Source organism: Melospiza melodia, chromosome 31, assembly GCF_035770615.1.
Source record: "Melospiza melodia melodia isolate bMelMel2 chromosome 31, bMelMel2.pri, whole genome shotgun sequence".
Taxonomy (NCBI): Eukaryota; Metazoa; Chordata; class Aves; order Passeriformes; family Passerellidae; genus Melospiza; species Melospiza melodia.
In genome coordinates, this window is record NC_086224.1 from 1,848,409 (window position 1) to 1,869,476 (window position 21,068).

Consider the following 21,068-nt stretch of genomic DNA (forward strand, 5'->3'; position numbering starts at 1 on the left):
GGAGGGTCACGGCTCTGAGGGGGCACTGCCAACAGCAGCGCACACATGGACACGGATCTTTGGGGACATCGTTGTCACGAGTGACACATGAAGGTCACAGCTCGCTGCACTGGCACATACATGGACAGGGCTCTTTTGGGACATTGCCAACACCAGTGACACATGACAGGGTTCCTTTGGGACATGGCATGGCCGGTGCCAGTTGCACGTGAGGGTCACAGCTCTGAGGGGGCACTGCCAACAGCAGCGCACACACGGACACGGATCTTTGGGGACATCGTTGTCACGAGTGACACATGAAGGTCACAGCTCGCTGCACTGGCACATACATGGACAAGGCTCCTTTGGGACATGGCATGGCTGGTGCCAGCTGCACGTGAGGGTCATGGCTCTGTGGGGACAATGCCAGCAGTGGCACACACATGGACACGGATCTCTGGGGACATCGTTGTCACCAGAGTGTCACCAGAGTGTCACCAGTGACACACAAATGTCACAGCTGGCTGGGGACACCGCCAGCACTGGCACATACATGGGCAGGGCTCCTCTGGGACATTGCCAACTCCAGTGACACATGACAGGGCTCCTTTGGGACATGGCACGGCCGGTGCCAGCTGCACGTGTGGGTCACGGCTCTGAGGGGGCACTGCCAACAGCAGCGGACACATGGACACGGATCTCTGGGGACATCGTTGTCACCAGTGACACACAAATGTCACAGCTGGCTGGGGGCACTGCCAGCACTGGCACATCCATGGGCAGGGCTCCTTTGGGACATTGCCAACACCAGTGACACATGACAGGGTTCCTTTGGGACATGGCATGGCCGGTGCCAGCTGCACAGGAGGGTCACGGCTCTGAGGGGACACTGCCAGCAGCAGCGCACACACGGACACGGATCTTTGGGGACATCGTTGTCACGAGTGACACATGAAGGTCACAGCTGGCTGCACTGGCACATACATGGACATGGTTCCTTTGGGACATGGCATGGCCGGTGCCAGCTGCCCGTGAGGGTCACGGCTCTGTGGGGACATTGCCAGCAGCAGCGCACACATGAGGCAGATCTTTGGGGACACAATTGTCACACGAAAGTCACAGGTGGCTGGGGACACTGCCAGCACTGGCACATACATGGATGTGGTTCCTTTGGGACATGGCACGGCTGTGCCAGCTGCACGTGAGGGTCACAGCTCTGAGGGGGCACTGCCAACAGTGGCACACACATGGACACGGATCTCTGGGGACATCGTTGTCACCAGTGACACACAAATGTCACAGCTGGCTGGGGACACCGCCATTACTGGCACATACATGGGCAGGGCTCCTTTGGGACATTGCCAGCTGCCCGTGTGAGTCGTGGCTCTGTGGGGACACTGCCAGCAGCAGCGCACACACGGACACGGATCTTTGGGGACACAATTGCCACACGAAAGTCACAGGTGGCTGGGGACACCTCCAGCGCTGGCACATACATGGATGTGGTTCCTTTGGGACATGGCACAGCTGGTGCCAGCTGCACGTGAGGGTCACGGCTCTGTGGGGACAATGCCAGCAGCAGCGCACACATGGACCCAGATCTTTGGGGACATCGTTGTCACCAGAGTGTCACCAGTGCCACATAAATATCACAGCTCACTGGGGACACTGCCATTACTGGCACATACATGGGCAGGGCTCCTTTGGGACATTGCCAGCTGCCCGTGTGAGTCGTGGCTCTGTGGGGACACTGCCAACAGTGGCACACACATGGACACGGATCTCTGGGGACATCGTTGTCACCAGTGACACACGAAGGTCACAGCTCGCTGCACTGGCACATACATGGACATGGTTCCTTTGGGACATGGCATGGCCGGTGCCAGCTGCCCGTGAGGGTCACGGCTCTGAGGGGGCACTGCCAACAGCAGCACACACACGGATCTTTGGGGACATCGTTGTCACCAGTGACACATGAAGGTCACAGCTCGCTGCACTGGCACATACATGGATGTGGTTCCTTTGGGACATGGCATGGCCGGTGCCAGCTGCACGTGAGGGTCACGGCTCTGTGGGGACAATGCCAGCAGCAGCGCACACAAGGACACTGATCTTTGGGGACATCGTTGTCACCAGTGACACACAAATGTCACAGCTGGCTGGGGGCACTGCCAGCACTGGCACATACATGGGCAGGGCTCCTTTGGGACATTGCCAACACCAGTGACACATGACAGGGCTCCTTTGGGACATGGCATGGCCGGTGCCAGCTGCACGTGTGGGTCACGGCTCTGTGGGGACAATGCCAGCAGCAGCGCACACATGACGCAGATCTTTGGGGACACAATTGTCACACGAAAGTCACAGGTGGCTGGGGACACTGCCAGCACTGGCACATATATGGATGTGGTTCCTTTGGGACATGGCACGGCCGTGCCAGCTGCACGTGAGGGTCACAGCTCTGAGGGGGCACTGCCAACAGTGGCACACACATGGACACGGATCTTTGGGGACATCGTTGTCACCAGAGTGTCACCAGAGTGTCACCAGTGACACACAAATGTCACAGCTGGCTGGGGACACCGCCAGCGCTGGCACATACATGGATAGGGCTCCTTTGGGACATTGCCAACACCAGTGACACATGACAGGGTTCCTTTGGGACATGGCACGGCCGGTGCCAGCTGCACGTGAGGGTCACAGTTCTGTGGGGACACTGCCAACAGCAGCGCACACATGGACACAGATCTTTGGGTACATCGTTGTCACCAGAGTGTCACCAGTGCCACATAAATATCACAGCTCACTGGGGACACTGCCATTACTGGCACATACATGGGCAGGGATCCTTTGGGACATGGCATGGCCGGTGCCAGCTGCACGTGTGGGTCATGGCTCTGTGGGGACAATGCCAGCAGCAGCGCACACATGGACACGGATCTTTGGGGACACAATTGTCACACGAAGGTCACAGCTGGCTGGGGACACCGCCATTACTGGCACATACATGGGCAGGGCTCCTTTGGGACATTGCCAGCTGCCCGTGTGAGTCGTGGCTCTGTGGGGACACTGCCAACAGCAGCGCACACATGGACACGGATCTCTGGGGACATCGTTGTCACACGAAGGTCACAGCTCGCTGCACTGGCACATCCATGGACAGGGCTCCTTTGGCACATTGCCAGCTCCAGTGACACACGACACACGGCTCTCTGGGCACGCCAGCCACCACCAGTGCCACACAGGGGTGGTGGCTGTCTGGGGACAGCAGCAGGACACACACACACACACACGGGGACAGGCCTGCGGTGACATCGCTGTCACGAGTGACACACAAAGCTCGCAGACACCACCAGCACCCACCACGCTCACGGCTCTCTGGGAGCACAGCCAGAGCTGGCACTGCCCTCTGGGGACACCGCCGTCACCGGTGACACGCGAGGGTCACAACTCCCTGCCCCGGTGACACCGCACTGCCCGCCACGGATGTCACACGTGGCTGGCGCTTCTTTGGGGACACAGCACCGCTCCGGGGGCATTCAGGACCCCGGTGCCCCCCGGTGCCCTCCGGTGCCCCCCGGTGCCATCGCTCACCGGCTGCGCGGCGACATCTGGCGGCCACACGCGTCCCTCTGCGGGGGCTCCGGTAGCGGGCGGGACCCCCCGGTCGCGGGCGTTGTCACCCGGTTGGCACGGGCTGAGGTTGGCACTGGCACCCCCGAGGCTGCGGCGCGTTCCGGTGCCCCCGGGGGTGCCAGGGGAAGGCGGCGGCGCCGGCGCGGCCGGAATTAGAGGGTGAATTTCCCGGCGGGAGCGGCAGCGCCGCTGCCCCCGCGTCTGGGGCACCCCGGCGGGCACCGCGCCGGGCCGTGATGGGCTGTGCTGGGCCGTGCCAGGCTGGGCTGGGCCGTGCCAGGCTATGCCAAGCTGTGGTAGTTTGTGTTGAGCCGTGCCAGGTTGAACTAGCCTGTGTTGAGCTGTGCCAGGCTGTGCTGAGCCGTGCCAGGCTGTACCAGCCTATGCCAAGCTGTGCCAGTCTGTGCTGGGCCGTGCCAGACTGTACCAAGCTGTGTTAGTTTGTGTTGAGCTGTGCCAGGCTGTGCTGAGCCGTGCCAGGTTATACCAGTCCGTGCCAAGCTGTGGTAGTTTGTGCTGAGCCGTGCCAGGCTGTACCAGCCTGTGCCAAGCCGTGTTAGTTTGTATTGAGCCGTGCTGGGCTGTACCAGCCTGTGCCAAGCTGTGCCAGGCTGTGCTGGGCCGTGCCAGGTTATACCAGTCCGTGCCAAGCTGTGGTAGTTTGTGTTGAGCCGTGCCAGGCTGTACCAGCCTGTGCCAAGCCGTGCTGTGCTGTGCCAAACTGAGCCGTGCCAGGCTGTGCTAAGGTGTGCCAAGTCGTGCCCAGCTGTGATGAGCTGTGCCAAACAGGCTGTGCCAAGCGTTCTGGCCTTTGCCGAGCCATGCTGAGCTGTGCTGAGCCATGCCAGGTGGCATCAGGCTGTGCCAGGCTCTGCCAGGCTGCACTGAGCTGTTCCGAGCTGTTCCTTGCCATGCCAAGCCGTGCCAAGGCTGCTGAGTTGACCTTGGCTCTTCTGGGCTTTGCCAAGCCGTGCCAGGCTGCCGTGCCAAGCTGTGCCAGGCCATGCCAAGCTGTGCCAGGCTATACCAAGCTGTGCCAGGCTATACCAAGCTATGCCGAGATGTTCTGGGTCATACCAAGCTACGTTCCAAACTGTGCCAGGCTGTGCCAGGCTGCACCGTGCCGTGACAATCCGCGGCTCACACCGCACCTTGCCAACCACCCTATGCCGTGCCAGGCCATGCCAAGCCGTGCCAAGGCTGCTGAGTTGACCTTGGCTCTTCTGGGCTTTGCCAAGCCATGCCAGGCTGCTGTGCCAAGCTGTGCCAGGCTATACCAAGCTGTACCAGGCCATGCCAAGCTGTTCCAGGCTATACCAAGCTGTGCCAAGACATGTTGGTTATACCAAGCCGCGTTCCAAACTGTGCCAGGCTGCATCGTGCCGTGACAATCCGCGGCTCACACCGCACCTTGCCAACCACCCTATGCCGTGCCAGGCCATGCCAAGCCATGCCAGGTGCCACCATAACCCCCCCTGTTCCACGGCGGGGCTGCAATCGCCGTTGCGGCCAGAGCCAGGTGTGGCACTTGGATGCCAGCACGGGGGGACACATTGCGGGGGTGGCGCTGCCCCGGGGTGCCCCCCCGGCCTCCCGGGGTGCCCCGTGCCGTGCCCTCCGCGCCGGTGGCACCGCGGTAATGACAGGGTCGCGCCGGGGGGGCGGGGGAGGAGCCGGGTTTAAATAAGGCGCAAATTGGCCGCGATATTTGTGCGGTTTCCTGGGGATCCTCCTCCCTTCCCTCCCTTCCCTCCCTCCTGCGGTGACTCACTGAGGTGGCGGCTCTTTGGGGGGGACAGTGACTCACTGGGGGTCCCCCCCCGGCCGTGACGTGGGGCTGGTGGTGGCCCTGCTGTGTCACCCGCTCGTTATGGGGGGCACGGCGGGGGTGGCACGTCCTGCCCGCGTTGTGACGCACCGTGGTGGCCGCAGGGACACCCGGGACCTCCGTGTGACCCGTAACGGGACACCGGCGATGTCACGGGGGCGTGCCCGGACACCCGAGCGCTTGTTGGGGGGCACGGAGTGACCTGAAGGGGTGACACTGTTGGGGGGCACCGAGTGGCCTGAAGGGGTGACACTGTTGGGGGGCACGGAAGGGGTGACACTGTTGGGTGACACTGTTGGGGGGCATGGAAGGGGTGACGCTGTTGGGGGGGCACGGAGTGACCTGAAGGGGTGACACTGTTGGGTGACACTGTTGGGGGGCACGGAAGGGGTGACACTGTTGGGGGGCACGGGGTGACCTGAAGGGGTGACACTGTTGGGGGGCACGGGGTGACCCGAAGGGGTGACACTGTTGGGGGGCACGGGGTGACCTGAAGGGGTGACACTGTTGGGGGGCACGGGGTGACCTGAAGGGGTGACACTGTTGGGTGACACTGTTGGGGGGCACGGAAGGGGTGACACTGTTGGGGGGCACGGGGTGACCTGAAGGGGTGACACTGTTGGGGGGCACGGAGTGACCCGAAGGGGTGACACTGTTGGGGGGCACGGAGTGACCTGAAGGGGTGACACCCCCCCACCCCGACCTCCCGCAAACAGCGACAGAGGCAGCGCGGGGGATCCCGGAGCTTTTATTGGGGTCAGCCCGTGGGAACTCCAGCCCTGAGCGCCTGAGGACCACGCCCCGCCAAGCCCCGCCCCCAAAGCGCCACACCCCGCTAAGCCCCGCCCCTCAGGCCGGGGTGGGGCTGGCGGGGCCCGGGGGGGCTCCGGCGCTCTCCAGGCTGCTGCTGCTGCTGCTGTAGGCTCGGGGGTCTCGGCAGAGGCGCTGCCGGGACCCCCCCACGCTGCTCTCGGCATCCGAGTCCGAGTCGGGCGCCGTGTGCCGGCGGATGCGGGACACGGCTTCCCGCAATGCCTGCGCGTACAGCACCGGCCGCCGCGGCGGGGGCCGCCCCCGGGCACCCCTGCAGCCCCCCGGGCTGTGCCACGGGCTGCGGGGGCTGCCGGGCGGCTCCCGGGGCGGCGAGGGCGCTGCCGAAGCGCCGCCGAGCCCGGCGGGCACCGAAGGGCTGCGAGGAGGGGATGCCCTGGCATAGCGGACCTGCTGGCGCTGCGGGGGTGGCACGTACTGGGCGCGGACCACCACGCGGGTGGCATCGATGAGGACGTGGCCCCCCGTTCCCCGCTGCCCCCTCCCGCGCCCCGGTGCCCGCTCCCGGCCGGCCGCCGCCCGTGGCAGCGTCTGGCAGTGCCGGGGACCGGTGCCAGGCCCTGCTGGGGACGGCAGCGTCGCGCGGGGCCACCGGTGCTTGGCCTCGGTGGCCGCCCGGGGCAGAGTGTGGCTCCAGGCGCCCGGCACAGCGCCCCGGGCCCGAGGAGGAGCCGCCGGGGAGCTGCGGGGTCCCCGCGGGGGTCGCAGCTGGAGGGTGCGGTGGGGACCGTCATAGGCGGGGGGTGCGATGTAAGGGGGGGGTCCCCCTCGGCGGCCGTGGGCGGCCTGCACCCGCTGCATGTGCACCTCGTACGTGGGGGGGCCCTGCTTGTCCCCCGACACCGGGGGCCGAGGGGTGGGCACGGCGTGACCCCCCCAGGGTCCGCCGCTGCCCCCCGGCCCCTCAAGCTGTGGTGGGGGGCAGGGGGTGGGGGGCACCCGGGGCCGGGCTGTGAAGTCCTGCAGGCCACAAGGGGGGTTGGAGGGCGCTGGGGGCCAAGGGGGGGCCAGCTCGGCCACAAAGCGTTTCTCCAGGTACCTGCAAGACAGAGAGGGGAGTGAGGGCAGCGAGGGAGGGGAGCAGGGCAGGGGAGCGGGACGGACCCCCCCCAGCCCCAAATGGCGGTCCCCACTCACGCGTACTCCCCGGCGATGCGGCGGTAGGTCCAGGGCGGCTCGGGCCAGCAGCCCGCGGCCATGCCGGCACCACCCGGGCTGCAACACGCCACCGTGTCGATCTCCACCAGCACCAGCTTGGTCCGCTCGCAGATCCGCAGGCGCCCCGCACCGCCCCGCTCCGGACCCCCCAGCATCGCCCCGGCCGACACGGGGGTCCCCACGGTGGCGGGGGGGGGCTCGGCGGAGCCTCGGCGGTGCCAGCAGCCCGCCCGCACGCACCCACCTGCCGCACGCGTGCCCCCGGTGCCCCCGTGTCCCGCCCGGTGCCACCTCGGGCCACGCTGACCCCGGCGGGAGCGGCGCACGGCGGGGACCCCACCGGCCGTCCCAGGGGTGTCGGTGTGTCGCGTGTGTGTATTTGTGTGTCCCCCCCCCCTTTCCCTCGCCCCGCGGGATCCCTTCCCCCCCTGCGACAAGCAGGCGATGGCGGGTTTGGCACCGAGCGCTGCAGCCCACGCGGGCTCCGAGCGGAGCTTAGCAACCCTCCGGCGGCGGCATGGCAACCGGCAAACCGGCACGGCCCCCCTCCCGAGTCGCCCGGGCCCCCCGGTACCTGCCCGGCGCTCCCCTGGCACTGCCGGAGCCCGGCACTGGCACGGACGCGGTGCCCGGGCCGGCCGTCCCCTCCCCGCCAGGAATGTGCCTCGCTCAGCACGGCCGGGCCTCGCACCTCCCCTGCGGACACCGGCGGCGAACCGCGCTGTCCCGGCTGCCCGAGACCCCCCCAGGGCGCCCCAACATCCAGCTCAGCCCCCTCAGCCTCCCCCAGCCCCTGCCTGACTCCCCCCTGCTCACCGCGGTGCCCACCAGAGGGTCCCCCTGTCCTGCCGGGTCCCCCTGTCCTGCCGGGTCCCCCTGTCCTGCCGGGTCCCCATGTCCTGCCGGCTCCCTGTCTCTGTCCCATCCCCAATCCCGGCCTTTTAGAAAAGCCACAGGCGTAACAAACAGGGATTTAGGGTCTGGGTGAGCTCAGCAGATTCCCCCTTCCCACACGGGGGGCTCACACCCCCTCCCCACACACCCCCCCGTGCCCGGGTCAATGCCCCCGTGCCCTGCACGGAGCCAGGGTGGTGCCAGGTCTGTGTTTATTCGTGGTTTGTCCTCACACACGAAGCGGTGGCGGGTGTGGGGGGGACCTTGGGGAGACCCCCGGGGGGCATTGGGGGGTCCCTGGGTCTCACCAAACCCAGGGAGAAGGTGGCAGGTGTGGGGGGACCTGGGGGAGACCCCCGGGGGTTTTTTGGGGGTCCCTGGGCCGGGTGGGTCTCACCAAACCCAGGGAGAGGGTGCAGGGTGTGGGGTAACCTTGGGGAGACCCCCGGGGGGCTTGGGGGTGTCCCTGGGCCGGGTGGGTGTCACCAAACCCAGGGAGAGGGTGGAGGGGACCTGGGGGGAGACCCCCGGGGGTTTTTTGGGGGGTCCCTGGGCCGGGTGGGTCTCACCAAACCCAGGGAGAGGGTGCAGGGTGACAGGGACCAGAGGCCACACAGAACAGCCCTGGCATGGCTAAGGGTGACCCCAAGGGGGGTCAAGGGCTGCCCCCCATCACCCCACACGGCTTTGGGGTGCAGGGCACGGCATGGGGGGGGGCTCTGGGGTGCCCCTCACCCAGAGAAAGGCAGCAGGGGCTGCCCCAGGGCTGGGGGTTATTGCTGGGTGCTGCTGGTGAGTGGGGGCATCCCCCAGGGGTCCCCACCAGCCCGGGGACGGGGGGCACAGTGATACAGGAGAAGAGATTTTGGGGGGGATTGAGAGGACTGAACCCCCCCTTCCCACCCCAAAACTGCCTCAGGGGCCCTGGGGCAGCACCAGGGCTTGCAGGATGTCCGAGAGGGAGACGATCCCTTTCACCACATCGCTCTCATCCACCACCACCAGCCGGTGGACCTGGGGAAATGGGGGACACAGCGAGGGGCTGAGGGGGTGCAGGGACCCCCAGTCTCACCCCAAAGACCCCTCCCAGCAGTCTGGGGTTGTTACCTCAGCCTCCACCAGGCGGTTGATGATGGTTTCCAGCGTTTCGTGCTTGTAGCACTTGAGGACGCCCTCGAAGTAGTGGGAGCGGTGCTGCAGCGCCCGCGTCACCGTCACGTCCAGGTTGTTGTAGGTTTTCTCAGCTGCCAGGTTCTGGGGCAGGGACAAAACGTTGGGGACACATTAGGAGGCCCCCAACATCCCACAGTGTTCCCCCCAAACCCAGGATTTCCCCTCGTTCCACGATTTCCACCCCCCAGCCCAGAATTTTCTCCCCAGCCCAGCATTTCCGTCCAGCCCAGGATTTTTCCCCCAGCCCAGGATTTTTCCCCCTAGACCAGGGTTTTACCCCCTAGACCAGGGTTTTACCCCCTAGACCAGGGTTTTCCCCCATTCCAGGATTTCCCCCCATTCCAGAATTTCCCCCCAGCTCAGGATTTTCCATCCAGCCCAGAATTTTTCTCCCCATGCCAGTATTGCCTCCTCCAGCCCAGGATTTTCCCCCCTTTCCCCTCAGCCCAGGATTTTCCCCCCATTCCAGGATTTTCCCCCATTCCAGGATTTTCCTCCCCAGCCCAGGATTTTCCCCCCCATTCCAGAATTTTCCCCCTACCCAGGATTTTTCCCCCCAACCCAGAATTTCTCCCCATTCCAGGATTCTCTCCCATTCCAGGTTTTTCACACCCAGGATTTCCCCCCATTCCAGGATTTTCCCCCAGCCCAGGATTTCCCCCATTCCAAGATTTTCACACCCAGGATTTTCCCCCCACCCCAGGATTTTATCCCCAACCCAGAATTTCTCCCCATTCCAGGATTTTCCCCCAACCCAGAATTTCCTCCATTCCAGGATTTTCCCCCATTCCAGGATTTTCCCCCCACAACCCAGAATTTCTCCCCATTCCACAATTTCCCCCCCATTCCAGGATTTCCCCCATTCCAGGTTTTTCACACCCAGGATTTCCCCCCAACCCAGGATTTCCTCCATTCCATGATTTTCCCCCCAACCCAGGATTTTATCCCCAACCCAGAATTTCCTCCATTCCAGGATTTTCCCCCTACCCAGGATTTCCCCCCATTCCAGGTTTTTAAACCCAGGATTTTCCCCCCACCCCAGAATTTTATCCCCAACCCAGGATTTTCCCCCCAGCCCAGGATTTCCTCCATTCCAGGATTTCCCCCCAACCCAGAATTTCTCCCCATTCCAGGATTCTCTCCCATTCCAGGTTTTTCACACCCAAGATTTTCCCCCCACCCTAGAATTTTATCCCCAACCCAGGATTTTCCCCCCAACCCAGAATTTCCTCCATTCCACGATTTCCCCCCCATTCCAGGATTTCCCCCCATTCCAGGTTTTTCACACCCAGGATTTTCCCCCTACCCCAGTATTTTCCCCCATTCCAGGATTTTCCCCCTACCCCAGTATTTTCCCCCATTCCAGGATTTTCCCCCTACCCCAGTATTTTCCTCCATTCCAGGATTTTCCCCCCAACCCAGAATTTCCCCCATTCCACAATTTCCCCCCCAACCCAGGATTTTTCCCCCATTCCACAATTTCCCCCCCATTCCAGGATTTTCCCCCATTCCAGGTTTTTCACACCCAGGATTTCCCCCATTCCACGATTTTCCCCCATTCCAGAATTTCCTCCATTCCACAATTTCCCCCCACCCCAGTATTTTCCCCCATTCCAGGATTTCCTCCATTCCACGATTTTCCCCCATTCCAGGATTTTCCCCCAACCCAGAATTTCCTCCATTCCACGATTTTCCCCCATTCCAGGATTTTCCCCCAACCCAGAATTTCCTCCATTCCACGATTTCCCCCCCATTCCAGAATTTCCCCCATTCCAGGATTTTCCCCCAACCCAGAATTTCCTCCATTCCACGATTTTCCCCCCATTCCAGAATTTCCCCCATTCCAGGATTTTCCCCCAACCCAGAATTTGTCCCCATTCCACAATTTCCCCCCATTCCAGGATTTTCCCCTATTCCAGGTTTTTCACACCCAGGATTTTCCCCCATTCCAGGATTTTTCCCCCCATTCCAGAACTTTCAGCACTCACAATCACATCGAATTTGGAGTAGATATCCACCACACGCCCTGGGGAGGAGGAAGAGGAGCAGCTCAGCCACGCCCGAGGCGCCCAGGAGGGGACACTTGGGGACATCCAGAGCCAGGACAGGCCACCCTCACCTGACTCATCCACCACGGGCAGGCAGACACTCGGTGCTGCACGAAGATGCCCAGGGCAACGTAGATGGGAGTGCTGGTGCCAACCACGGCGATGTTCCTGTAGGTGCCAATCTGCAGCTCCTCCAGGCTCCGTGCCATGAACTCGGGCTTGGGCACCTCTGAGATCTGAGGGGACAGGGCTGAGCTCAGATTGATGGGGAAAGGACAAAAAAAAAACGGGGGGCAAAGCATGGGGGGGGTTGTGGCATCTCCAGGGAGGGGTTGGTGAGGTACCAGGGCTGTGCCCACCCGCAGCTGGTGGTACCTGGTGTGCAGGGAGCTGGCACAGCACAGGTTGGGGGGTTTAGAGTGAAACCCCCAAGGTTCTGGGGCACATTTTGGCACGGCTTAGATGGAGGGGATCAGGGCAGCCCCTGGCACAGGGAGCTGGCACAGCCCGGGCTGGCACCTGGGAATCTCAGGGTCGCATCTAGGCCTGGCACAGCCCAGGATGGGGGTCTCAGGGCAGACCCTGGCACAGCCTGGGTTGGCACTTTGTACCACCTGGACTGGGGGTCTCAGGGCAGCACCTGGGCCTGGCACAGCCCAGGATGGGGGTCTTGGGGCAGCCCTGGCACAGCCCAGGGTGAACATCCTGGGGTAATCCTGGAATGGGCACCGGGCACAGCCCAGGCTGGGGGTCCCAGTGTGGCCCTGGCATAGGGAGCTGGCACAGCCTGGGCTGGCCTTTTGTACCACCTGGACTGGGGGACTCAGGGTAGCACCTGGGCCTGGCACAGCCCAGGATGGAGGTCTCAGAGGAGCCCCTGGCACATCCTGGGTTGGCAATTTGTACCACCTGAACTGGGCGTCTCAGAGCAGCCCCTGGCACAGGCACCTGGCACAGCCCAGGCTGGGGGTCCCGGTGTGACCCTGGCACAGGCAGCTGGCACAGCCCAGGCTGGGGGTCCCAGTGTGGCCCTGGCACAGGGAGCTGGCACAGCCTGGGCTGGCACTTGGTACAGCCTGGACTGGGAGTTCCAGAGTAGCACCTGGACCTGGCACAGCCCAGGATGGGGGCTCTCAGAGCAGCCCCTGGCACAGGCACCTGGCACAGCCCAGGCTGGGGGTCCCATTGTGGCCCTGGCACAGGGAGCTGGCACAGCCCAGGCTGGGGGTCCCATTGTGGCCCTGGCACGGGGAGCTGGCACAGCCCAGGCTGGGGGGTCCCAGTGTGACCCTGGCACAGGCACCTGGCACAGCCCAGGCTGGGGCTCTCAGAGCAGCCCTGGCACAGGCACCTGGCACAGCCCAGGCTGGGGTCCCAGTGTGACCCTGGCACAGGGAGCTGGCACAGCCCGGGCTGGCACCTGGGAATCTCAGGGTAGCATCTAGGCCTGGCACAGCCCAGGATGGGGGTCCCGGTGTGACCCTGGCACAGGGAGCTGGCACAGCCCAGGCTGGGCGTCCCGGTGTGACCCTGGCACAGGGAGCTGGCAACAGCCCAGGCTGGGGATCCCATTGTGGCCCTGGCACAGGGAGCTGGCACATCCCAGGCTGGGGCTCTCAGAGCAGCCCCTGGCACAGGCACCTGGCACAGCCCAGGCTGGGGGTCCCAGTGTGACCCTGGCACGTGCCAAACCGAGGGTGCTGCTCTGATGCCACCCTCGCAAGGGGCACAGACTCACAAAGAGCTTGAGGAACTTGAGGATGCGTTTTGTGGGTGAGGATGTAGAGCGTGTTCCCCGAGGCGGGGTCGATGACGGGCAGCCGGTGGATCTTGTTGCGGATCAGGGAGGAGACGGCGTCAAACAGGCTGTGGGGTGGCAAGGCAGGGGGCATTTGGGGTGTCCCTGGCACTGCCACCACCGCCTGTGCCCCTCTCCGTGCCCTCCCGGCCTACCTGGCATTGGGGGAAATGCACACCAGCGGCTTGAAGGAGTCTTGCAGATAAACCTCTGTGGGAGAGGGTGGGTGAGGGCATGGAGAGGGGTGGGCACACCCAAAAAGGGCAGAAGGGCAGCAGTGATGCCCCCCCTCTCTCTCACCTCTCCACGTCTCTATTTTGTGTTCCTCCAGCTCGTAGATCTGCACCTGTGAGGAGGAGGAGGAGGAGGAAGAGGAGGAGGAGGAGGAGGAGGAGGAAGAGGAGGAAGAGGAGGAGGGAGGAGGAGGAGGAGGACGAGAAGGAGGAGGAGGACGAGGAGGAGGAAGAGGAGGAGGAGGGAGGAGGACGAGGAGGAGGACGAGGAGGAGGAGGACGAGGAGGAGGAGGAGGAGGAGGAGGAGGAGGACGAGGAGGAGGAGGAGGAGGAAGAGGAGGAGGAGGAGGAGGAGGAGAAGAGGAGGAGGAGGAGGACGAGGAGGAAGAGGAGGAGGAGGAGGAGGAGGAGGAAGAGGAGGAAGAGGAGGAGGAGGAGGAGGAGGAGGAGGGAGGAGGAGGAGGAGGAAGAGGAGGAGGACGAGGAGGAGGACGAGGAGGACGAGGAGGAGGAGGAGGAGGAGGAGGAAGAGGAGGAAGAGGAGGAGGAGGAGGAGGAGGAGGAGGAGAAGGAGGACGAGGAGGAGGAGGAGGAGGAGGAGGAGGAGGAAGCTCAGATGGCACAGCCAAACCCCACCCCAGACCCCCCCCCTCCCCACAGAGCCCAGCCCTCACCATGGGGGATTTGTAGTAGCGGTGCAGGATGTTGATGAAGTCGGTGATGGTCAGCATTCCTGGGGGGGCACGCAGGGTGAGGAGGGTCCTGCCAGCCCCCCAAAACCCCCCAGAGACCAGAGACCCCCCCCAGACCCCTTTGCTCACCCACAAAACTTTGCTTCTTGCTGTCCCACAGCGGGGCCGCCCGGACGCCGTTGGTGACCAGCGCGAAGAACGCTTTCTTCACCTGCGGGCACGGGGTCAGGGAGCCCCAAAAGTGCCCCCCTTGGCCCCAAAAGTGCCCTCACAACCCCAAAAGTGCCCCCTTGGCCCCAAAAGTGCCCTCACAACCACAAAAGTGCCCCCTCATCCCAAAGGCCCCCTTGTCCTCAAAAGTGCCTCTCCACCTCCAAAAGTGCCTCTCCAACCCAAAAGTGCCCTCACAACCCCAAAAGTGCCCCTCACCCAAAATCCCAAAAAGTGCCCCCCCTGACCCCAAAAGTGCCCCCCTCGTCCCCAAAAGTGCCCTCACAACACAAAAGTGCCCTCACAACCCCAAAAGTGCCCCGACAACCCCAAAAGTGCCCTCACAACCCAAAGAGTGCCCCCACAGCCCCAAAAGTGCCCCCTCATCTCCAAAAGTGCCCTCACAACCCCAAAAGTGCCCTCACAACCCAAAAGTGCCCCCCTGACCCCAAAAGTGCCCCCTTGGCCCCAGAAGTGCCCCCTCCATCCCCAAAAGTGCCCCCCTGACCCCAAAAGTGCCCCCACAACCACAAAAGTGCCCCTTGGCCCCAAAAGTGCCCTCACAACCCCAAAAGTGCCCCCTGACCCCAAAAGTACCCCCTTGTCCTCAAAAGTGCCCTCACAACCCCAAAAGTGCCCCCCTGACCCCAAAAGTGCCCCCCTGACCTCAAAAGTACCCCCTCATCCCAAAAGTGCCCCCCTCGTCCCCAAAAGTGCCCTCACAACTCCAAAAGTGCCCCGACAACCCCAAAAAGTGCCCTCACAACCCCAAAAGTGCCCCCACAGCCCAAAAAGTGCCCCCTCATCTCCAAAAGTGCCCTCACAACCCCAAAAGTGCCCCCTCATCCTCAAAAGTGCCTCCTCGTCCCCAAAAGTGCCCCCTGACCTCAAAAGTGCCCCCCCACAACCCCAAAAGTGCCCCCACAGCCCCAAAAGTGCCCCCTCATCTCCAAAAGTGCCTCTCCAACCCCAAAAGTGCCCCACAACCCCAAAAGTGCCCCCCTCGGCCCCAAAAGTGCCCTCACAACCCCAAAAGTGCCCCCTTGGCCCCAAAAGTGCCCTCACAACCCCAAAAGTGCCCCCCTCATCCCCAAAAATGCCCCTTGGCACCAAAAGTGCCCTCACAACCCCAAAGTGCCCCCTTGGCCCCAAAAGTGCCCCCCTGACCCCAAAAGTGCCCCCTTGGCCCCAAAAGTGCCCCCCGGCCCTGGCACACCTGCAGGGATGTGTCGAAGACGACGAGTTTGGAGCTGGTGGGGATGAGGTCGTAGCAGCGATGGGATCTCATGAAGGCGGTGTAGGCACCGCGGTGAGCGTCCCCTGGGGGGGCAGCGTCAGGGGCACCCCGAAACCCGGGGCACCCCAAAACCCAGGCACCCCAAAACCCAGGGCACCCCAAAACCTGGAGAACCCCAAAACCCGGGGCACCCCCAAAACCCAGGGCACCCCAAAACCCGGGGCACCCCGAAACCCAGGGCACCCCAATGCCAGACACCCCAAAACCCAGGGCACCCCAAAACCCAGGCACCCCAAAACCCGGGGCACCCCAAAACCCAGGGCACCCCGAAACCCGGGATACCCCAATTCCAGACACCCCAAAACCCAGGGCACCCAAAACCCGGGGCACCCCAAAACCCGGGGCACGCCAATCCCAGGGCACCCCAAAACCCGGGACACCCCGAAACCCAGGGCACCCCAAAACCCGGGATACCCCAATCCCAGACACCCCGAAACCCGGGGCACCCCAATCCCAGACACCCCAAATCCTGTGGCACCCCATATCCTGGGCACCCCAAAACCCATGGCACCCCAAAACCCAAGGCACCCCAATCCCAGACACCCCAAAACCCGGGACATCCCCAATCCCGGGGCACCCCAATCCCAGACACCCCAAATCCTGTGGCATCCCCAATCCTGGGGCACCCCAAAACCTGGAGAACCCCCAAACCCGGGACATCCCCAATCCCGGGGCACCCCAATCCCAGACACCCCAAAACCCGGGACACCCCAATCCCAGACACCCCAAAACCCGGGACATCCCCAATCCCAGACACGCCAAATCCCGGGGCACCCCCAAAACCTGGAGAATTCCAAAACCCGGGACATCCCCAATCCCGGGACACCACCAGTGCAGACACCCCAAATCCTGTGGCACCCACAATCCCGGGACACCTCAAAATCCTCTGACACCCCAAATCTCGGGACACCCCAAAATCCTCAGACACCCCAAATCTCGGGACACACCAGCACCCAGGATATCCAAAGCCCAGAACACCCCAAACCCTCCAGTGCCACAAATCCCATTTCATTTCACTCCCAATTTCGGACACCCAACCCCAGGACACCCTTAACTGCAGTCATGGGGCACCCCCAAATCCCCACAACACCCCAGCTCAGGGCTTCCGGACACCCCAAAATCCGGGATATCCCCGGTTATGGAGCACCCCAAATCCTATAACACCCAGCTCAGGGCTCCGGGACACCCCAAATCCGGGATATCCCCGGTCATGGGGCACCCCAAATCCTACAATACCCAGCTCAGGGCTCCGGGACACCCCAAATCCGGGATATCCCCGGTTATGGAGCACCCCAAATCCTGGACACCCAGCTCAGGGCCCCGGGACACCCCAAATCCGGGATATCCCCGGTCATGGAGCACCCCAAATCCTGGACACCCAGCTCAGGGCTCCGGACACCCCAAATCCGGGATATCCCCGGTCATGGAGCACCACCCAAATCCTACAACACCCAGCTTAGGGCTCCGGGGTACCCCTGACACCGGGATATCCCCGGTTATGGGCACCCCAAATCCTATAACACCCAGCTCAGGGCTCCGGGACACCCAAATCCGGGATATCCCGGTCATGGGGCACCCCAAATCCTGGACACCCAGCTCAGGGCTCCGGGACACCCCAAAATCCTCTGACACCTCAAGTCCCGGGACAGCCCAAACCCTCGAATGCCCCAAATCCCAGGACATCTCAAAACCTCGAATACGCCAAATCCCGTTTCACTCCCACTTCTGGGACACCCAGCTCAGGGCTCCGGGACACCCCAAATCCGGGATATCCCCGGTCATGGGGCACCCCAAATCCTATAACACCCAGCTCCGGGCTCCGGGACACCCCCAAACTCCGGGATATCCCCGGTTATGGGGCACCCCAAATCCTATAACACCCAGCTCCGGGCTCCGGGTACCCCCGACACCGGGATATCCCCGGTTATGGGGCACCCCAAATCCTACAACACCCAGCTTAGGGCTCCGGGACACCCCAAATCCGGGATATCCCCGGTTATGGGGCACCCCAAAACCCACAACACCCAGCTCAGGGCTCCGGGACACCCCAAATCCGGGATATCCCCGGTCATGGGGCACCCCAAATCCTGGACACCCAGCTCAGGGCTCCGGGACACCCCAAATCCGGGATAATCCCCGGTTATTGGGGCACCCCAAATCCTACAACACCCAGCTTAGGGCTCTGGGACACCCCAAATCCGGGATATCCCCGTTATGGGGCACCCCCAAATCCTGGACACCCAGCTCAGGGCTCCGGGACACCCCAAATCCGGGATATCCCCGGTCATGGGCACCCCAAATCCCACAACACCCAGCTTAGGGCTCCGGGGTACCCCCGACACCGGGATATCCCCGGTTATGGAGCAGCCCAAATGCCGGACACCCAGCTCCGGGACACCCCGAACTCCGGGATATCCCCGGTCATGGAGCACCCTAAATCCTGAACACCCAGCTCAGGGCTCCGGGACACCCCAAATCCGGGATATCCCCGGTCATGGAGCACCCTAAAATCCTGAACACCCAGCTCAGGGCTCCGGGACACCCCAAAATCCTCTGACACTTCAAGTCCCGGACACCCCAAACCTCGAATACCCCAAATCCCGTTTCACTCCCACTTCTAGGACACCCAGCTCAGGGCTCCGGGACACCCCAAATCCGGGATATTCCCGGTTATGGGGCACCCCAAATCCTATAACACCCCAGCTCAGGGCTCCGGGACACCCCAAATCCGGGATATCCCCGGTCATGGGGCACCCCAAATCCTACAATACCCAGCTTAGGGTTCCGGGGTACCCCCGACACCGGGATATCCCCGGTTATGGAGCAGCCCAAATGCCGGACACCCAGCTCCGGACACCCCAAACTCCGGGATATCCCCGGTTATGGAGCAGCCCAAATGCCGGACACCCAGCTCCGGGACACCCCAAACTCCGGGATACCCCCAGTCACGGAGCACCCCAAATCCCGGACACCCAGCTCCGGGACACCCCAAACTCCGGATATTCCCGGTGTCCAATCCCGGACCCCCAGCTCATGGCTCCCCCAGACCCCGGGACAGGACGGCCCCCGGGACACCCAAATCACCGCGTCCCCTCCGGTGCCGGGAGCTCCCCCGGTTTCACCTTCCAGCTCCGCCGGGCTCTCGGCGGCCGGGCCCGGGCCGGGGCCGGGGTCAGGCTCGGGGCCGGGATCCTGCGGACAGGCGGGGTCGGTCAGGGTGGCCGCGGTCCCGGTGCCCGACCCGGTGTCCCCCCCCAGCCCCGCTGTCCCCCTCACAACCTCCATGGGTCCCGCTCGGTCCCGAGGCGCCGCTGCCGCCCGGCTCCGGCCCCGCGCTCGCCCGGTCCCCGATCCCGCTTCCGTCCGGTCCCCGGTCCCGCTTCCGCCCGGTTCCTGTCACGGTTCGTGCTCCGCTTCCGCCCGGTCCCTGTCCCGCTTCCGCCCGGTCCGAGCCCGCTTCCGCCCGGTCCCCCGGTCCCACTTCCGTCCGGTTCCTGCCCCGCTTCCGTCCGGTTCCTGTCACGGTTCGTGCCCCGCTTCCGCCCGGTTCCTGTCACGGTCCCTGTCCCCGCTTCCGCCCGGTCCTGTCACGGTTCGTGCCCCGCTTCCGCCCGGTTCCTGTCACGGTCCCTGTCCCGCTTCCGCCCGGTTCCTGCCCCAATTTCCGCTCGGTTCGTGCCCCGCTACCGCCGTTCCCTGAACCACTCGGGCCCCGTCCTGTTCCCGCCCCGTTGCCATCCCGGATCCGGTCTGTTCCCGGTTCCGCCCGGTTCTCGGTACCACTCCCGCCCCGTTCCTGGTCCCGGTGCCGCCCACCGGCTCCCGGGTCGCGGGGATGGTTTTGGGGGATCGGGTCACACCTCTGGGGACCCCCGGGGGTTCGGGGACACGGCGGGACACACCGGGCATGGCCCGGGGCGGTGGGACACACGGACATAGGGTCCCCAGGACACACGGACATGGGGGTCCTCAAGGGTGGGGACACACGGACATGGGGTCTCCAGGACAGGACGGGGGTGGGACACACACGAGGGTCCCCAAGGGTGGGGACACAGCTCGGTGTGACTCAGGGCAAGGTCTCTGATTTTGGGGAAAGCAGCACCGAGCTGCCCTCGCTGGACCCGGTGCCGCCGCTGTCCCCTCCCAGACCCCCCCCCCCCGAGGGATCAGGCGGCCTCGGCTTCTCACGCGCTTTATTTAAAATAACATCCAGTGGTTCCGGTATTGGTAAAAACGGGATTTCTACACGCCCCGGCCTATGTACAGCTCTGAAAGTTAAATTTCTCGTATATTTTCTGTTAAAACTTCTCATCCCCCCCCACTCGCGCTTTTCCTCTGGTATTTTTTTTTTTTGTATTTTTTTTTTTACTTTTTTAAAATTTTCTCTTTTTTAAAGATTTTTACCTTAAACTTTTTTTTTGTTTCAGATTTTTTTTTTTTTTAAGATTTTTTTTTTTTTTTTTTTTTTTTGCAGCTTTGACGAGTTTGCGGAAGCAGCTTTTCAAAATCGGGCCCCGGCCCCCCCCCACACCCCAACACTGCACTCGGGGGTGGGGGGTGGGGGGGAGAGGGGGGCACCACCCCATCATCAGACCGACGCCCCCTCCCCATTTTGCAGGAGGAGCAGGGGGGGGGGTCCCTCCCCTTCCTTCCCCGCGCCGTGTTTGTGCGTTAAGAGATCCCGGCGCCCCCGGGAGTGGGGAGGGGCGGGCAGAGACCCCGGGGTGGTGGGTGGGGTTGAGGGGGGGGGGGGGTCGGGGGTGTTAATGCCCACTCGCTGCTTCACTCTCCCCTGCCTGGCAGGAGGTTCCAGAGAGAGAGACCCCCACCCCTCCATCCCCACCCTCACACCTCGGAGATTGGGTTTTTTAAAAAAACCCTCCCCACACCTTTTTTAATTTTTTTTTTCTTTTTTTTTTTTGCCCCTGCACCCCAAATCTCAGCCCAGCAGAGCACAAAGAGCCCCCCCCTCCCAGCCCCGTCTAGTATATACAATATAAGGTATAAATAGATAAATAACCTTCCCCCCCCCTCCCCAGTGCAGCCCCAGCTGGGAGGGCCAAGGGTGAGCAAGAGGGGAGGGGGGGCTCCATCCAACCCCCTCCCAGCCACGTGTGGGGAGGAGGGGTCCCCACCCAGCCCCCTCCAGCCCCCCCACCAGAGCTGGGGGAGTGGGTTTGACCCCCCCCTCACCCTCTCCCCATCCCCACCTCACACCTTGGCACGTCACACGGCTGGGACCTCCTTAAGGGGGGGGGGACAAGGAGGGGGTGTCCCCGTGTCCCCCCTT

General features: G+C 63.4%; 2 protein-coding genes across 2 annotated transcripts; both read right to left on the minus strand.

Annotated features, from left to right (window-relative positions):
• Positions 1-6,186: 6,186 nt before the first annotated feature.
• On the minus strand, positions 6,187-8,613 carry LOC134431234 (collagen alpha-1(I) chain-like). The gene is made up of 4 exons (XM_063179219.1): positions 8,560-8,613; positions 8,007-8,162; positions 7,412-7,860; positions 6,187-7,313 (listed from the first exon to the last, which is right to left on the minus strand). The coding sequence occupies exons 1-4, from the start codon at positions 8,611-8,613 to the stop codon at positions 6,293-6,295; spliced, it is 1,680 nt and encodes a 559-aa protein (XP_063035289.1). The 3' UTR covers positions 6,187-6,292.
• On the minus strand, positions 8,522-19,078 carry LOC134431182 (5'-AMP-activated protein kinase subunit gamma-1-like). Its single transcript, XM_063179170.1, is given in 14 exon segments — positions 8,522-9,340; positions 9,434-9,580; positions 11,488-11,525; positions 11,619-11,642; positions 11,645-11,783; positions 13,286-13,315; positions 13,317-13,413; positions 13,501-13,555; positions 13,646-13,691; positions 14,254-14,312; positions 14,401-14,482; positions 15,698-15,801; positions 18,901-18,970; positions 19,058-19,078. Coding segments are annotated over 14 exon segments (996 nt in total). The 5' UTR covers positions 19,064-19,078; the 3' UTR covers positions 8,522-9,241.
• Between the last annotated feature and the right edge of the window lie 1,990 nt (positions 19,079-21,068).